Source organism: Salmo salar, chromosome ssa15 (genome assembly GCF_905237065.1).
Source record: "Salmo salar chromosome ssa15, Ssal_v3.1, whole genome shotgun sequence".
Taxonomy (NCBI): Eukaryota; Metazoa; Chordata; class Actinopteri; order Salmoniformes; family Salmonidae; genus Salmo; species Salmo salar.
In genome coordinates this window covers 100,332,588-100,350,154 of record NC_059456.1, presented here as the reverse complement: position 1 = coordinate 100,350,154, position 17,567 = coordinate 100,332,588, and the positions used below count along the sequence as shown (strand labels likewise).

The following is a 17,567-nucleotide window of genomic DNA, read 5'->3' as shown; positions in this document are numbered from 1 at the left end:
CCAGTCGCTGGGCGACCCCTGAGGTTTAACTCCGCCTGTTAGAGGAAGTCTTTGCTACAGTACTACTGCAGTATTTCTCTGCCACACTGTACCTGCCTGTTATCTCTTAGCAGGAGCATCTCACCTCAACCTTCATTTGTCACCAGTGTTTTACAATACATTCCTGAGGGACAATTGTTTTGTTGTTGGGAGGGGCACATTTTGATTCTACCCACCTGAATCATTAAGCTGAAACCAAAATGTGCGCCCCCTGTGTGTTCCCAAGAGGGATGGCTGGAGAAACCCTGCATTTTACACACAGCTAGAACACGTTTTATTTTCCTTAACTTCTTTTTAAAACACCTCCCAGTTCTTACCTACAGTGCTTCTGTGCAGTGGAGTTACATTGTGCAACGTTTCCTACAGGTTCCTTGATGTTATCGTCCTCCTTTATGTGTATCTAACCCAGGTAGACGAGTTTGTCCATAATTGCTCCACTAGCAGCAAATCCACCAGCTGCTTCTTCTTAGAGCTGCTGCATAACTCCAAGAGGGAAAGAGCAAGAGAAGTCCCTCTGGAGGAGTCCCTCTGGAGGAGTCCTGGAGAAGTCCCTCTGGAGGAGAGAAGTCCCTCTGGACTATTGCCTAATTGATTACAAGACCTTTGATTGTTCAGGCTTCCATGAGCTGTGAATAGCCTTGATGTTTCAAATGTTTTGAGGTGGGTCATAGCCACTTTGGAAAAACATGCAGTATTCTTTTTCCCATTGCAGAATATCAGGGTGGGGTCAATTCCAGCCAATTGCACTGGATACAATTGAATCACATTCTTATGGAGAAATCCCATGTCTAAGTCAACAAAGGAATTCAACTGAAGTGACCCCAGCCATGTAGAATGATGTGGTGTTCTGTGCACTTTACAGTAGACTGTGGATGACCCAACAACCAATTTATTGACACATTCCATCTGCCCATGCCGACGGTATTTCCTTCTATCATAACTCCTTGACGGCATCGTCTCACCCATCTTTGTCTCCCCTTCCTCTCTCCTATTTTTGTATGCTGTTCTGTACAGTGCAATCAGAATGTGGCTCACTTTAAAGAGTTTCGTTAGATCAGATTTAAATTAGTCTGCCTCTTAAAAATCCAACATGGGCATCATGACGGCAGTGGGCGGAGAGGGCTTTCTGCTCTGCTATTTTACCCCTCTCTACCAATTTATCTAACCCCCTCTCTCTAATTCCCTCTCTCTAACCCTCACCCCTCTCTCCCCCTCTCTCTAACCCTCTCTCCCCCCTCTCCACTCTTCTCAGCTGACTTAATTAGTCCATCTGCAGGGGAATCATGGGGCACCACTGGGGTTGTCGACTTCTAACACCACACACACACACACACACACACACACACACACACACACACACACACACACACACACACACACACACACAGTAGCATAGATTCTGACTGTCCTGGAGTAGCTACCTGTATCAGGGGATATGAAGAGCTAAGATGAAGGCAGGGTGTTGAGGGATGGATGCAGTCTGTGATGCAGTGTTGTTCTTCCAGAGGGCTGTGATGGTAGCACTGCAGCAGATGTTGGTCTTCACCAGGGGGCTGTGATGGTAGCACTGCAACAGATGTTGGTCTTCACCAGGGGGCTGTGATGGTAGCACTGCAACAGATGTTGTTCTTCCAGAGGGCTGTGATGGTAGCACTGCAGCAGATGTTGGTCTTCACCAGGGGACTGTGATGGTAGCACTGCAACAGATGTTGGTCTTCACCAGAGGGCTGTGATGGTAGTCCTGCAGCAGATGTTGGTCTTCCAGAGGGCTGTGATGGTAGCACTGCAGCAGATGTTGGTCTTCACCAGGGGCTGTGATGGTAGCACTGCAGCAGATGTTGGTCTTCACCAGGGGGCTGTGATGGTAGCACTGCAGCAGATGTTGGTCTTCACCAAGGGACTGTGATGGTAGCACTGCAACAGATGTTGGTCTTCACCAGGGGACTGTGATGGTAGCACTGCAACAGATGTTGGTCTTCACCAGAGGGCTGTGATGGTAATCCTGCAGCAGATGTTGGTCTTCACCAGGGGGCTGTGATGGTAGCACTGCAGCAGATGTTGGTCTTCCAGAGGGCTGTGATGGTAGCACTGCAGCAGATGTTGGTCTTCACCAGAGGGCTGTGATGGTAGCACTGCAACAGATGTTGGTCTTCACCAGGGGGCTGTGATGGTAGTCCTGCAGCAGATGTTGGTCTTCCAGAGGGCTGTGATGGTAGCACTGCAGCAGATGTTGGTCTTCACCAGGGGGCTGTGATGGTAGCACTGCAGCAGATGTTGGTCTTCACCAGGGGGCTGTGATGGTAGCACTGCAGCAGATGTTGGTCTTCACCAGGGGGCTGTGATGGTAGTCCTGCAGCAGATGTTGGTCTTCCAGAGGGCTGTGATGGTAGTACTGCAGCAGATGTTGGTCTTCACCAGGGGGCTGTGATGGTAGCATTGCAGCAGATGTTGGTCTTCACCAGGGGGCTGTGATGGTAATCCTGCAGCAGATGTTGGTCTTCACCAGGGGGCTGTGATGGTAGCACTGCAGCAGATGTTGGTCTTCCAGAGGGCTGTGATGGTAGCACTGCAGCAGATGTTGGTCTTCACCAGAGGGCTGTGATGGTAGCACTGCAACAGATGTTGGTCTTCACCAGGGGGCTGTGATGGTAGTCCTGCAGCAGATGTTGGTCTTCCAGAGGACTGTGATGGTAGCACTGCAGCAGATGTTGGTCTTCACCAGGGGGCTGTGATGGTAGCACTGCAGCAGATGTTGGTCTTCACCAGGGGGCTGTGATGGTAGCACTGCAGCAGATGTTGGTCTTCACCAGGGGACTGTGATGGTAGCACTGCAACAGATGTTGGTCTTCACCAGGGGACTGTGATGGTAGCACTGCAACAGATGTTGGTCTTCACCAGGGGGCTGTGATGGTAGCACTGCAGCAGATGTTGGTCTTCACCAGAGGGCTGTGATGGTAGCACTGCAACAGATGTTGGTCTTCACCAGGGGACTGTGATGGTAGCACTGCAACAGATGTTGGTCTTCACCAGAGGGCTGGGATGGTAGTCCTGCAGCAGATGTTGGTCTTCACCAGGGGGCTGTGATGGTAGCACTGCAGCAGATGTTGGTCTTCACCAGAGGGCTGTGATGGTAGCACTGCAGCAGATGTTGGTCTTCCAGAGGGCTGTGATGGTAGCACTGCAGCAGATGTTGTTCTTCCAGAGGGCTGTGATGGTAGCACTGCAGCAGATGTTGGTCTTCACCAGAGGGCTGTGATGGTAGCACTGCAACAGATGTTGGTCTTCACCAGGGGGCTGTGATGGTAGTCCTGCAGCAGATGTTGGTCTTCACCAGAGGGCTGGGGCTGTGATGGTTGTACTGCAACAGATGTTGGTCTTCACCAGAGGGCTGTGATGGTAGCACTGCAGCAGATGTTGGTCTTCACCATGGGGCTGTGATGGTAGCACTGCAGCAGATGTTGGTCTTCACCAGGGGGCTGTGATGGTAGCACTGCAGCAGATGTTGGTCTTCACCAGGGGGCTGTGATGGTAGCACTGCAACAGATGTTGGTCTTCACCATGGGGCTGTGATGGTAGTACTACAACAGATGTTGGTCTTCACCATGGGGCTGTGATGGTAGCACTGCAACAGATGTTGGTCTTCACCAGGGGGCTGTGATGGTAGCACTGCAGCAGATGTTGGTCTTCACCAGAGGGCTGTGATGGTAGCACTGCAGCAGATGTTGGTCTTCCAGAGGGCTGTGATGGTAGCACTGCAGCAGATGTTGGTCTTCACCAGGGGACTGTGATGGTAGCACTGCAGCAGATGTTGGTCTTCACCAGAGGGCTGTGATGGTAGCACTGCAACAGATGTTGGTCTTCACCAGGGGGCTGTGATGGTAGTCCTGCAGCAGATGTTGGTCTTCACCAGAGGGCTGGGGCTGTGATGGTTGTACTGCAACAGATGTTGGTCTTCACCAGAGGGCTGTGATGGTAGCACTGCAGCAGATGTTGGTCTTCACCAGAGGGCTGGGGCTGTGATGGTAGCACTACAACAGATGTTGGTCTTCACCATGGGGCTGTGATGGTAGCACTGCAACAGATGTTGGTCTTCACCAGGGGGCTGTGATGGTAGCACTGCAACAGATGTTGGTCTTCACCAGGGGGCTGTGATGGTAGCACTGCAGCAGATGTTGGTCTTCACCAGGGGGCTGTGATGGTAGCACTGCAACAGATGTTGGTCTTCACCAGGGGGCTGTGATGGTAGCACTGCAGCAGATGCTGGTCTTCACCATGGGGCTGTGATGGTAGAACTGCAACAGATGTTGGTCTTCACCAGGGGGCTGTGATGGTAGTACTGCAGCAGATGTTGGTCTTCACCAGGGGGCTGTGATGGTAGCACTGCAGCAGATGTTGGTCTTCACCAGGGGGCTGTGATGGTAGTCCTGCAGCAGTTGTTGGTCTTCACCATGGGACTGTGATGGTAGTCCTGCAGCAGATGTTGTTCAAGCACTTCCAGAAAGGTTGGAAGGAGACGGCCTTCCTTATTAAATGTGGAACTGTTCTGGACACATTCAGAGCTGAAGAGGCAGACACAGTTCAGACTGGGACAGGGGGGAATACAGGCCTATTTTATTATTCATGCTCCGCTGGTGATGTGTGTGTGTGTGTGTGTTTGTGTGTGTACACTGTGTGTGTAGATGAGTGAGCACTGGTAGCCTATGGGTAGTGTGCAGCAGAGTGACGGTATTGATCAAGCTCAGAGTGTGAGAGAGAGAGGCTCCTCCCTCTTGCCGTCTGTTATTTTTGTTTCTGGGTTGGCGCCATGGTAACCCACAGGTCAGTCAGAGGTCCTGCCAATAAAGAGCTCTCAACCACTTGCACATAAGGGGATACCTAGTCAGTTGTCCAACTGAATGCATTCAACTGAAATGTGTCTTCCGCATTTAACCCAACTCCTCTGAATCAGAAAGGTGCGGGGGGGCTGCCTTAATCAACATCTACGTCTTCGGCACCCGGGAAACAGTGGGTTAACTGCCTTGCTCAGGGGCAGAACGACAGATTTTCACCTTGTCAGCTCAGGGATTTGATCCAGCAACCTTTCGTTTACTGGCCCAACGCTCTAACCACTAGGCTACCATGAATACACTATAGAAATAGGACTAGAATGGGAATTCCAATGAAGGTCAATGGGTGGTCTGTTTCTATTTTTCTTAAATAGCCTGACATTGGAATAATATGAACATCCACAATAATAAAGGTGTTGTATTGTTTGCATAGCCCGGCGTGTTGACTTGTTGTTGTTGATATATCCAGGTCTAGTTGGAACAAGTTGGTAGTATTTAAAATGTTCTTCTATCCATGTACAGCGAATGAAATGATTGAAACTTTATTGATCCCTGGAGGGGAGGACACAACGGTTTTCACTGGCAGCAGACAGACTAGGCAATAAAAACACAAAGACACAAGTCAGAAGAACACCTGGAGTCTTAGCTGATGTAATGCCTGATAAAGTGTTTCTCAATGTTCTCATCTCTATAGACTTCCCACAGTCTAATCTGTTGATCTCAGTTAGCACCACTTACAGCAGTAGAGAGAGAGTTGGCCATATGACTGTATTTTCTGGGTTAAATACACAGAATAGTAGGGTCTTGTTCAGCTTATTGCTGGCACGTGAGGTTAACAGTATAGTGCCATACACTGTAGCCTGTATCATTAGCATCTACGGAGCAGTAATTGGTAAAGCACTTTGAAGTAAGTAGCGATCCGGCTTGTGTCCTGCGTTATGCCCTAGAGGAAATGGGCTGTTTGGGGTTCGGGACTGAATTAACCTGGGCCCCGGGTGCCCATTCTCACTATTGCCCGACGAGAGCCCAGGGAAGCCAAATCAATGGCCAATTAGAGCAATTCATCAGTGGGATGTCTATTACTTATACCCCATATATAGATCAAGTTGGAGAGCTGGCCATTTCTGTTTTACCCTCGACTCCTAAGCAAATGTCAATGAAGATGTTTATGATTAGTAACCAATGGTAATATATTATTAAAATATGTTGTGATTTGATCAATGGGATTTGATTGATCAATATGATGTGATTTGACACCTGACAGTTGAGAATCTGTAATTGGAAACCTCCGCCTTAGCCAAGGGCTGTGTAGGCCTAGAAATGTGGCACAGAACCAGCTTAATATGGATGCCATTAACTGGGCTATCTGTGAAGGAGCTGTCAAACTGAAACCAAAATAATGCACTGAATTTGGGAGTGATATTTTGGTACCTCTCTCTTTACATGAGTGTCTGCATCAGTGTTACCCATTTTCCTCTTGAAGTATGTTCAGTGTTTAACAAGCGCTCTGGCCTCGACACCTGTCTTCAACACTGGATCCTACACAAACCGATGGATTCCATTAGCTAACAACAACTGGTCCATGTTTTCCCCTCTAACATGCTGTGAACTGCACTGTTTCTGGTTAATTTCCCCTTTAACTTGCTGTGAACTGCACTATGTTTCTGGTTAAGGGGATTTTGGGGAGAAGTCTACTCATTCACTCCTACCAAGCAAAAAAACTGGTGGCTATGACAGCCATATTCCTGTGTGTTTGTGTGCGTGCGAGTGAGACCGTGCGTGCGTGCGAGCGAGACTGTGCGTGTTTATGTGAGTAAATGTTTATCTGCTTGAGCTCCAGACTGGAATTATTTAATTGGTGCTCGACAACATACCTACTCCAATGCAAGTGCATGGTATCCCTCATTATCTCAGAGACTCAAATGAACGCGCACACTCACTCACACGAAAGTGCTCTACACACGTCATACACATGCAGGAACAACGACTCATGTAACAGCTCTCTCATACTCTAACCCCCCCATCTCTCTGTGTTTCTCTCTCCAGTGGAGAAATGCATGAGCTCCATGCAGACAGGGACCCAGATGGTGAAGCTCCGCGGCGGGTCCAGAGGACTGGTGCGCTACTTTTACCTGGACCAACACAAGTCCTGCATCCGCTGGCGGCCCTCGCGCAAGAACGAGAAGGCCAAGAGTGAGTGGTTTTGCTGTCGCGTTTACTGACTGAATGGCTGACCTGCTTAGACTGGGAATTAACAGGAGTTGAGACCTATCTGTTTTAATTGTGCTTGAATGACAAGTCTAAGAGTAAATCTCTTTGGCTGACTGACTGATCCTCATCCAGTGTCTCACATTTTACTTCCCTACTTCTGTGTTGCCCTGGAATTAAAAGGAATTAATGATTTCCGCGGTTGGTTTGGTATACATATCAACGTAAAAGTCCTTTTTATGCTGTCTCACATCAACAATCAGCACTTCCATCTCTCCCACTAAGCCTATTACTGTAGTCCCAAACAGCACAGGAATCATTTAGGATTCACTTGAAACAAATTAACAATGAATAAACATTGTCAAGACAGCTTCTTTTTTTTTTTTTACATTGATTTGATGTTTTTTTTTACATTTAAAATGTATTATTTAATACAGATCTGAATCTAAGGCAGTAAAATGTGTAAAACTGGCTGTGAAGTCTGTCACTAGACACAGTATATAACTATTTCTCTCGATCAGTATACAGTATATAACCATTTCTCTACTGACCCACCTGTACAGGACACATAATTACTGGAGTGCAGTGAACTGAGACTGCCATGGTTACTGGGGTGCAGTGAGCTGAGACTGCCATGGTTACTGGGGTGCAGTGAGCTGAGACTGCCATGGTTACTGGGGTGCAGTGAGCTGAGACTGCCATGGTTACTGGGGTGCAGTGAGCTGAGACTGCCATGGTTACTGGGGTGCAGTGAGCTGAGACTGCCATGGTTACTGGGGTGCAGTGAGCTGAGACTGCCATGGTTACTGGGGTGCAGTGAGCTGAGACTGCCATGGTTACTGGGGTGCAGTGAGCTGAGACTTCTAATATTAACACTCTCTCTGTCTATGCAGTTTAACTGAAATGCATCAACAAACATTATTGTATTATTCTATTTGTAGATTCATTCATCGTTACCCATCGCGCCACAAAAGTCGCGGCCCTTGCAACGCAAGGGGAAACCCTACTTCAAGTCTCAGAGCGAGTGACGTCACTGATTGAAACGCTATTAGCGCGCACCACCGCTAACTAACTAGCCATTTCACATCAGTTACACGTACACTGCCCGAATGTAAGGGAAATGTGTTGTGTGTGTGTGACTGACCTCGTTTCGGTTGTATGCAACAACATTTGAAATTGTGTTTTTTACATTGGATAAAGTAGAGACTTGGAGCTACAAAATGGTATCATACACTGCAGTTGAGGAACAATGGGAAAGCAATTCTGCTTTGAAAGTTGATCAACTTGTTACTCCACTTTTGAGAAAATGTCCCTTGAATATTTTGGTACATCTACTGGAGAGCTGTTCTTTGTCTACACCCATTCAGCTTTGTTCACACCCTCTAAAGCATTAGCCCCACCCATCTCTTTAACGATTTTATTATGAGAAGGGAACAATGTGTATGTTGGGTAATGTGCAGTGTTAGTATTATGTTGAGTGTATAATATACAGTGTCTTTTGTGTACAGGACGATTTTCCCCCTTGGGGACATTGAAGTTCGTGTCTTATCTTCCCGGCTTTTGGACTGATTGTTTTTTTCTCAGGTTGGATGACCTATAGACCTGCTAGTTAGTCTTTCCAAGGGGATTATGCATGTTTAACAGGTGCTGGCATATAGAAGAATGATGTGGAGAGAGCTCCTTGGAACCAGACAGAATGCATACATATATAATTAGAAAACAAATGAGGTGATCATCATTCCAAAAGGTTACTTACGACTGAGTCAATCTTCCTGAAAACAGGCCAACGTGAAAGTCGTACACTACTCACCTTTTAGGTGTCAGAAAATTGAATGGGCTTGAGGTAAACTCAAAATGGTCACCACATACAGGGAACTCAAAATGGTCACCGCGTAAGGTGAACTGAAAATGGTCACCCCCCCCCCCAAAAAAAATAAAAGGGATTACATTAGATTTTTCCGTAGATCTACACTACTCCTCATTTTCAAAGTGAAAGAAAATTATAGAATATTTTCCCGAATGAACAACATATATCCATTGTTTTTGTAAAAATTGCTCAAGCTCAGAAAATTTGATTGCGTATCATTGATGGACAGCAATATTTAAACTTTGTCTCAGATTTTCAAGCACATTTTAGTCATGACTGTGTCTGGACCACTCAGGAACACTGAACTCCTCTTGGGAAGCCATTCTAGTGTGTATTTTGCATTGAAATATGTGTAATTGTCTTGCTGAAAAATAAAACTCTGTCCCGGGGTTAGGTTTTCAGAGGACTACGGTGGGTTTTCCGCTAACATTTTACCTGGGCTTGGCTCCTTTTCATATTTCTTTTGATCCTGACAAACTCCCCAATCTCTGCTGGTGACAAGCATACCTATAACATGATGCTGCTTCCACATTACATAAAAATACAGAGGATCAACATTGCATGCACTCTACATTACTGACCTGTATGACAAAGTGAAAGGAGGAAATCTGCATTGTAAAAAAAATATATTCAGCGACTTAGCAAATAGGACCCCAAAAATTCTATGATTTTCACATAAAAATGCAGGTTTATGGTTTAACTTTATCTTAATACCTTAGTTTTTGTGTTAAACCATGACATTCTAAAATGTAAATTCAATTTAATATACTGTTTAATTTACACATTTTTCATATTTACTCTAAATTGAAAGTTTTTGCAACTACTTGCCATGTGGCTGTTTTTAGAGGATTGTGGGTAATTCAATTTTTTTGTTGACTTTATGATACTTTTTACATTTACATTTACATTTTAGTCATTTAGCAGACGCTCTTATCCAGAGCGAATTACAAATTTTTCTCAACGTTATCAGCATGTTTGAAGAAAGAAAAGCATGTATTAAGCAGTTTGTTGCGTTATGAGGTGTAATGGATCATGATGAATGGATTTCAAAACCGTCGGGCAAATTGACGTTCAAAGATGAGACTACCCATTCCCACCATCAACAAAGTCATGGGCACAACCTTCAATGCTAGAAGCACATACATCATCATTCAATGCTTGTAGTTCTACCTCCATTGACTACTAGTGGAATGAGCACTGTGCTCAGCAATGTCTGCTAGTGGGTCAAAATGGCAAATAATAGAAGACCTACATCTTTTTAACATAAGACATGATCACTGAAAGTAACTGATCGAAAATATGAAGTAGATCTAATGAATAATATACGTTTTGGAATTGATCAAATTAAGTTTGGACTAGGTTGTTGGACTTGGTGTTTCAAACACTAATATATTATACATAAGAATACCTCATGTCGGGAAATAATAAGAAAAGCTGATGAAAAATAGTTACGTAGAACTAGCACAACATATATCCTGTGTTTAAAAAATACACTCCAAATCATCCATTCTGTTTGCAACAAGGCCGTTAAGTAATACTGCAAGACAACACGGCAAAGACATGAACTTTTTGGCCTAAATTAAAAAAACTACAAGCTTGGGTCAAATCCAATACAACACAACACAGAGTGAAATCCTCGTATTTTAAGTGTGGTTGTGGCAGCATCATGTTATGGGTATGCTTGTCAATGGCAGGGCCTGGGAAGTATGTCAGGATCAAAATAAATATATGATAGGGGCAAAGCCCAGGTTAAATGTTAGCGGAAAACCCGCCGTAGTCTTCTAAAAACCTATCCCTGGGATAGTTTTCCTTTTTGAGAGGGTAAATTACAAATTTTAATGCAAAAATCACACAAATGGCTTTCCAATAAGTATTGAGTGTTCCTGAATGGTCCAGTCTCAGCCCTGACTTAAATCTGCCAACCAAATTGACTAATCTTGAGCAATTTTGACAAAAACGATGGATATACAGTTAACTGCCAAAATAAAGGAAACGCCAACATAGTGTCTTACTAGGGTGTTGGGCAACCATGAGCCAGAACAGCTTCAATGGGCCTCCTGAGTGGCACAGTGGTCTAAGGCACTGCATCGCAGTGCTTGAGGTGTCACTACAGACCCGGGACAAGACTGTAACTACCAATTTGAATATCATGAAAAAGAGGTAAAAGTACAAAAAAAAGAGAACCTGCTTCTTTGTCCCTTGGTATAGATTCTACAAGTGTCTGGAACTCTAGTCGAGGTATGTGACACTATTCTCCACAAGAAATTCCATAATTTGGCATTTTGTTGATGGTGGTGAAAAACACTGTCTCAGGCACCACTCCAGAAAGGGTTCAATTGGGTTTAGATCGGGTGACTGTGACGGCCATGGCATATGACATTATTTGTTTTAATGCTCATCAAACCATTCAGTGACCACTCGTGCCCTGTGGATGGGGGCATAGCCATGGTAGCCAAATGAATGGCCTACCCAGCATTTTTATACATGATCCTAAGCTGGATGCTAATGCTTAATTAGTGCAGCAGGTAGCCTAGCGATTTTAAGAGCATAGGGCCAGTAACCGAAAGGTCGATGGTTCGAATCCCAGATCCGACTAGGTTACAAATCAGATGTGCCCTTGAGCAAGGCACTTAACCCTAATTGCTTTTTAAATTCACTCTGGATAAGACTTAGGAACTACACATGCGTGGAAGCACTTGCTTTCAATATACCTTTTATCCCTCATTTAATCAAGTGTTTGCATTATTTTGGCAGTTACCTGTATGTTGCCCTGACAGTTGTTAAAGGTTGGTAGAATCTTATTCACAGCTGTAACGACTCTCAAAGGAGATTCCACGAAGTATTAACTCTGGAGTCAGAAGACATAAGCAATCAACACATTTTTTGTTTTGTTATTATTTGGAAGATTTTCGCAAATTTCTTTCACTTTGAAAATGTGGAGTAGGTTGTGTAGCTCTGTAGGGGGAAAAAAAATCCCAATTGAATCCCTTTTTTTTTTTAAATGGTATTTTAGGGCAGAAAAAATGTGAAGACTGGAAGGGTGTGTAGACTCACTAGCGACTGTATATGTCCATTCAATCTGTTTGGAGAAAAGAAGCTACATGTTAATGAATTTCCTGTAAAATGTCATTACTATCCCACAAGATTTTCATCTTAATAACATAGCTCTCCGGGCACAGCAAGCTAAATCGTAGCAATTATTTTTTTTTGCCATATCATATTGCCTAAGTCTCGTAATAAAGACTTCTAAGTTAAGCTTCCATCCCGCTCTGTGCCTCGAACGATTTAGCTGCCCGCTGCATTTCAGACTCGTTATACACCAAACCGGGTTAAAATAATTCCAATCCCACCAAATGGAATGAACTCAATATAATATGAATATAAGGGTTATGTAAATGGATTTGCTCCGTCAAGTGACTTCCTGATTCTCTAAGTTTTAATAAGCTACATTTGAAGTGCCTCTGGTTTCCCTCGAATACTTCCCCGTCTTTTAACGTGTTCCAGTTGGGAGTGTGAAAATGGTGGCGTTAAGGCCCAAATTCAACGGTCAGAGTTTGTTTCACTTTTTCAGAGTGATGGTGAACTAACCATTTGATTCCTTGCTCCCTAGTCTCCATCGACTCCATCCGAGAGGTGTGCGAGGGTAAGCAGTCGGAGATCTTCCAGCGCTACTCTGATGGCAGCTTTGATCCCAACTGCTGTTTCAGCCTGTACTATGGAGAGCGCTTGGAGTCCCTGGACTTGGTTTCCAGTACGGGCGAGGAAGCACGCACCTGGATCACCGGCCTCAAGTACCTGGTGGCAGGCATCAGCGACGAGGACAGCCTGGCCAAGAGGCAGCGCACCCGCGACCAATATCCTTACCTGTGCATGTATGGCTCTTTCTGGGCATGGGTTTAAGTCATTGGAGAGCAGGGTCAGGGTCATGCACTGTAGCAAAACGTCTTTGCAACAGAAAAGGAGCGCTTGTAATTGGGCAAGTTCAGATGGTCCCTCCCGGTTTCTTCCCTTGCCTTGTGAATACGACCCACAGGTCAATTGGATTTCTATTCGGGTCAGGAGAGGAATTAAAGTACCATATATCTTTTTTTGTAGGGGTGTAATTGCACGCGTATTCGTACTAAACCGTTCAGTACCGGGACCTCGGTTTGGTCCACACTGTGAACCCCAGTGAATACATAAAAAAAATATAATAATAATAATAATAATAACATTAGGTGATATAAGCTATGCCTACGTTGTGTAAATGAGTAAATCTGAACTGACAAAACCATTTCAGGCTATTCCTTTAAAACAATCATAATAATACATGTTGACATCACCTCAGTATTCCTACCACCGGAGGGCAGTATTCAAGCAACCCTCCACAGCTGATTCTGCCCGCTCTAAATTAATTACAAGAGCGATGGATATGTTTTATACCTGCGGATATGTGGCCATTCTCGGTGGTTGAGTAGAATAAGGGGTTTCAACACCTCGTGTGAAAGTGCTCGAACCACGTTACGAACTTCCTCCTCCCACACCCGTTTTCAGCAAACAGTTAGTACCCTAAAGCCGAAGTTGTCAATGAATTGGCCAATGCAACGTTGTGTGGCCCTCCCAGGTCTACAGAGCTACTTCAGTGACAGCCCATCACATTACCCCAGAGGGGAAATGAAAGTGAACCGTGATACAGACACACCCCTTTATGAGAGTGCACATATTTTTCTCATTGTAAGAAAACCTTATAGCATAGGCCTATACAATGTCTGTGCCATGGATTTCACACGCATATTGCACTTTTAATTTAGTGTTGTTGACTAATCGTGTTTTCATTCAAGAAAAACCAAAGTGTTATTCCTGATGGTGAGCTCATCAGGCGTTATATGATTCATGATCATATATGGAGTCAGGAATACCAACACTTTTTCTAAAATGAAAAGAAAAATAACTAGAGTAACTTTTGGCATGTCATTTTCCCGCTGTACTGAAACTGAAATTAACCATGACCCCAAAACCGCAATATGTACCGAACTGTGGGTTTGGAGAACTGCTTCTCCCCTACATTTTTGGTGAGGACTTTTCTATACTTGAATCGGTTGGTGATAATTAATAATGATGTAAGCATGGGTGTGCACACACAGTGCACTCGCTCTTACACACACAAGTTATTTCTCTCCCCACACACAGACATGCGTACACACACTGCGGTTTCGGCATTCCAGCGAGCCTGATGTGCTGATGAAAGGTACATCCAAAAGCTTCCACCTCCTATCACATTGTCTCTGTCAGACGCACACAGACGGCTTGTGTTAAAATTAGACTCTGCTGCGGGGAGTAAGAGCTGTGTTAGAGAAACAGGTTTTGCGTTGTTTCACAACTGTTTTGGGCTCTGAACCGAGATGCACTTAGACGACCTATGCTAAACATTGTGAAACACGCTAGCTGTACACTTTCTGTTGCAGTCTATACGTGATCAATCAATGACTGATTAATCGCATCAATGTGACCACCTGTGCATAATTAATGGCACAGATCTCTCACAAAGGACTATTTAAAATAAAGTATAACCTAAGTAGGTTTTCACAGGGCTTGTTGTTGTGTGTGTTATCTATCCGTAACCCCTGGTTGGTTTGTAAGTAGGTTTTCACAGGGCTTGTTGTTGTGTGTGTTATCTATCCGTAACCCCTGGTTGGTTTGTAAGTAGGTTTTCACAGGGCTTGTTCTTGTGTGTGTTATCTATCCGTAACCCCTGGTTGGTTTGTAAGTAGGTTTTCACAGGGCTTGTTGTTGTGTGTGTTATCTATCCGTAACCCCTGGTTGGTTTGTAAGTAGGTTTTCACAGGGCTTGTTGTTGTGTGTGTTATCTATCCGTAACCCCTGGTTGGTTTGTAAGTAGGTTTTCACAGGGCTTGTTGTTGTGTGTGTTATCTATCCGTAACCCCTGGTTGGTTTGTAAGTAGGTTTTCACAGGGCTTGTTGTTGTGTGTGTTATCTATCCGTAACCCCTGGTTGGTTTGTAAGTAGGTTTTCACAGGGCTTGTTGTTGTGTGTGTTATCTATCCGTAACCCCTGGTTGGTTTGTACGTGGCTGAAGCAGACGTTTGCTGAGGCGGATAAGAACGGCGATGGAAGCCTGAGCATCGGCGAGGTCCTGCACCTCCTACACAAGCTGAACGTCAACCTGCCCCGCCAGAAAGTCAAGCAAATGTTTAAGGTACACTACAGTCATATTTTTTATGTGTATATATTTTGAAGGTATTTTCTGACTTTATTGAACAGATAGCGAGGATCACAGTGGTGATAGACAGAGGTCAAAGGGCCCGGATTCCAAACCATGCCGACAATGTAGACGTGTGCCAGAGGCTGCAGCATTACAACTAGACCAGCCAGGACAATGCTACGGTCATATTTTAATAAGAATAATTTCGGTTTTATAACATTTTTCATTACAAAGAATCTCAAAGCACTTAGAAGCAAAATACACAGTCCATTTAGAATTAGAAAGGCTACAGGCGGCTTTTATGGAGGGAAGGAGGAGAGGAGGGAGGAGAGGGGGGAGGGAGAGGAGGAGGAGGAAAGAGGATGCCTAATCAGTTGTACACTTGAATGCATTCAACTGAAATGTGTCTTCTGCATTTAATCCAACCCCTCTGAATCAGAGAGGTGGGGGGGACTGCCTTAACATCCACGTCTTCGGCGCCTGGGGAACAGAGGGTTAACTGCCTTGCTCAGGGGCAGAACAACAGATTTTTACCTTGTCAGCTAGGGGATTCAATCCAGCAACCTTTTGGTTACTGGCCCAACACTCTAATTACTAGAGGGAGGAGTGGGAAGGAGGAGAGAGGGGGAGGAGTGTTATCAATGATAGCAGGGCTCAGTAGTGCATAGAGAACAGGGTGCCATGTAGGACGCAGACAAAATGTCAACAAATCAAGGTATTGAATCAACGTGGGTTGGTGGTTTTAAATAGTCCAAAACCCGTTGTATACTTTCCTTTCTGAGATATTTAGTGATTCTTTATCCTATGAAAGAGAAGATGGCCCTTTTGTTGCCAATATGCTTCACTGAAACCATAAAGCCTATGAAAATGACATGTACCCTTGATTTCTTAGCTAGCTTGGCACAGTCTGTGTGGATATACGTCCTGTTCACCCTGTTGGCATCCGCTCAGGTCCAAGAAAGGACCAGACTGCTTTCTCCAAATGAGCCAGTCATGGTGAAAAAAAGAGTGAGCTGTGGCTTCATTATTTCACAACTTTTAAATTGAGTTCATGTAACAACCTCGGTCAAGACTGTCTTGAAAGTTTGCATTCAAACAGGTCTCACTTAGTGGGAATGGGGATGTGTCGTCGTGACTGTTATGAAATTTGGGACAGATTTGTCACAGGAAACTATATAACAGGAAAGGCAATTGAGAGGCACCTAGAAATTGCTGATGTGCCTTTTTCACAATGACTCCTGGGCTCCTCCTCAATTTATCCTGCCTAGATTCCTTGTATCCTCTATCCGCCTCCTCTAAACACATTATAGAAGGTCTGATGGAAGGGTCCTTTGACTTTTCACTTAGCAAACAGGCTATGCTATTAGCTACAAACTCCCAGCCACAGCCTAGTGGATCCAGATGGTCCTTTGACAGCCCTGCTAAGATTAGTGAGTTAGCACTGTGTTATCATGTTGTTAGTCTGTTAGCGCTGGCGCCTGTGGCAGTTCCTTCACCCCCAGCCTGTGGCGTAGCTAGCTGCACTAAGCCCTGCCCCCCTTGGGGGTGTCACCCATATGGTGCGTAGGAAAACAGACGGCCTCCGGTGTAACACACGATAACACACCAGGGACCAATCTGGACCTTGGTGTTTGTGTGGGTGGGTGTAAGCATTCTTGCTACACTTAGTGTACCACATTAAGTCAATTTCTACCCCTCTCCCTCGAGAGATTTGACTTCCTGTTCAGTGTTGAGACACAGAGGTACGTTGTTTCTGCCAGGTGCTCTTTTTGCCTCTCTGTTGAGCGTGCCGATGTTTGGGTTTGTACTGGGTCAATATTCAAGTGTTATGTTACATGCGCTGAATACAACGGGTGTAGACTTAACGGTGAAATGCTTGCTTACGAGCCCTTCCCAACGATGCAGAGGTAACAACAGAATAGGAAGTAGTAACACAAGGAATCAAATACACAAGATTAGCGCTACAGTACCAGTCAAAAGTTTGGACACACCTACTCATTCAATGGTTTTTCTTTATTTTTTACTATTTTCTGCATTGTAGAATAATAGTGAAGACTTTAACACTATGAAATAACACATATGGAATCATGTAGTAACTAAACAAGTGTTAAACAAATCAAAATATATTTTAGATTCTTCAAAGTATCCACCCTTGGCTTGATGACAGCTTTGCACACTCTTGGCATTCTCTCAACGAGCTTCATGAGGTAGTCACCTGGATTGCATTTCGAAAAAACAGGTTTGCCTTGTTAAAAGTACATTTGTGGAATTTCTTTCCTCCTGATCGGCTCAAACGCACTAAGTTGTGTTGTGACAAGGTAGGGGTGGTATACAGAGGATAGCCCTATTTGGTAAAAAACCAAGTCCATATTAAACTTTGAAAGTTTCTTCAAGTGCAGTCGCAAAAACCATCAAGCGCAATGAT

General features: G+C 44.7%; 1 protein-coding gene across 6 annotated transcripts in view; it reads left to right on the top strand.

Annotated features, from left to right (window-relative positions):
- LOC106572832 (1-phosphatidylinositol 4,5-bisphosphate phosphodiesterase eta-2) overlaps window positions 1–17,567 on the top strand; it is a 274,181-nt gene that overhangs the window by 207,836 nt on the left and 48,778 nt on the right. For all 6 annotated transcript variants that reach the window (XR_006759343.1, XM_014147347.2, XM_014147351.2 and 3 more), the window contains 3 exons: window positions 6,912–7,058; window positions 12,551–12,794; window positions 15,007–15,136. Coding sequence is in view for 5 of the 6 variants with exons in the window: in XM_014147347.2 (XP_014002822.1) it covers window positions 6,912–7,058; window positions 12,551–12,794; window positions 15,007–15,136 (521 nt within the window). In the remaining variant the exon portion in view is untranslated. The remainder of the gene's footprint in view (window positions 1–6,911; window positions 7,059–12,550; window positions 12,795–15,006; window positions 15,137–17,567) is intronic.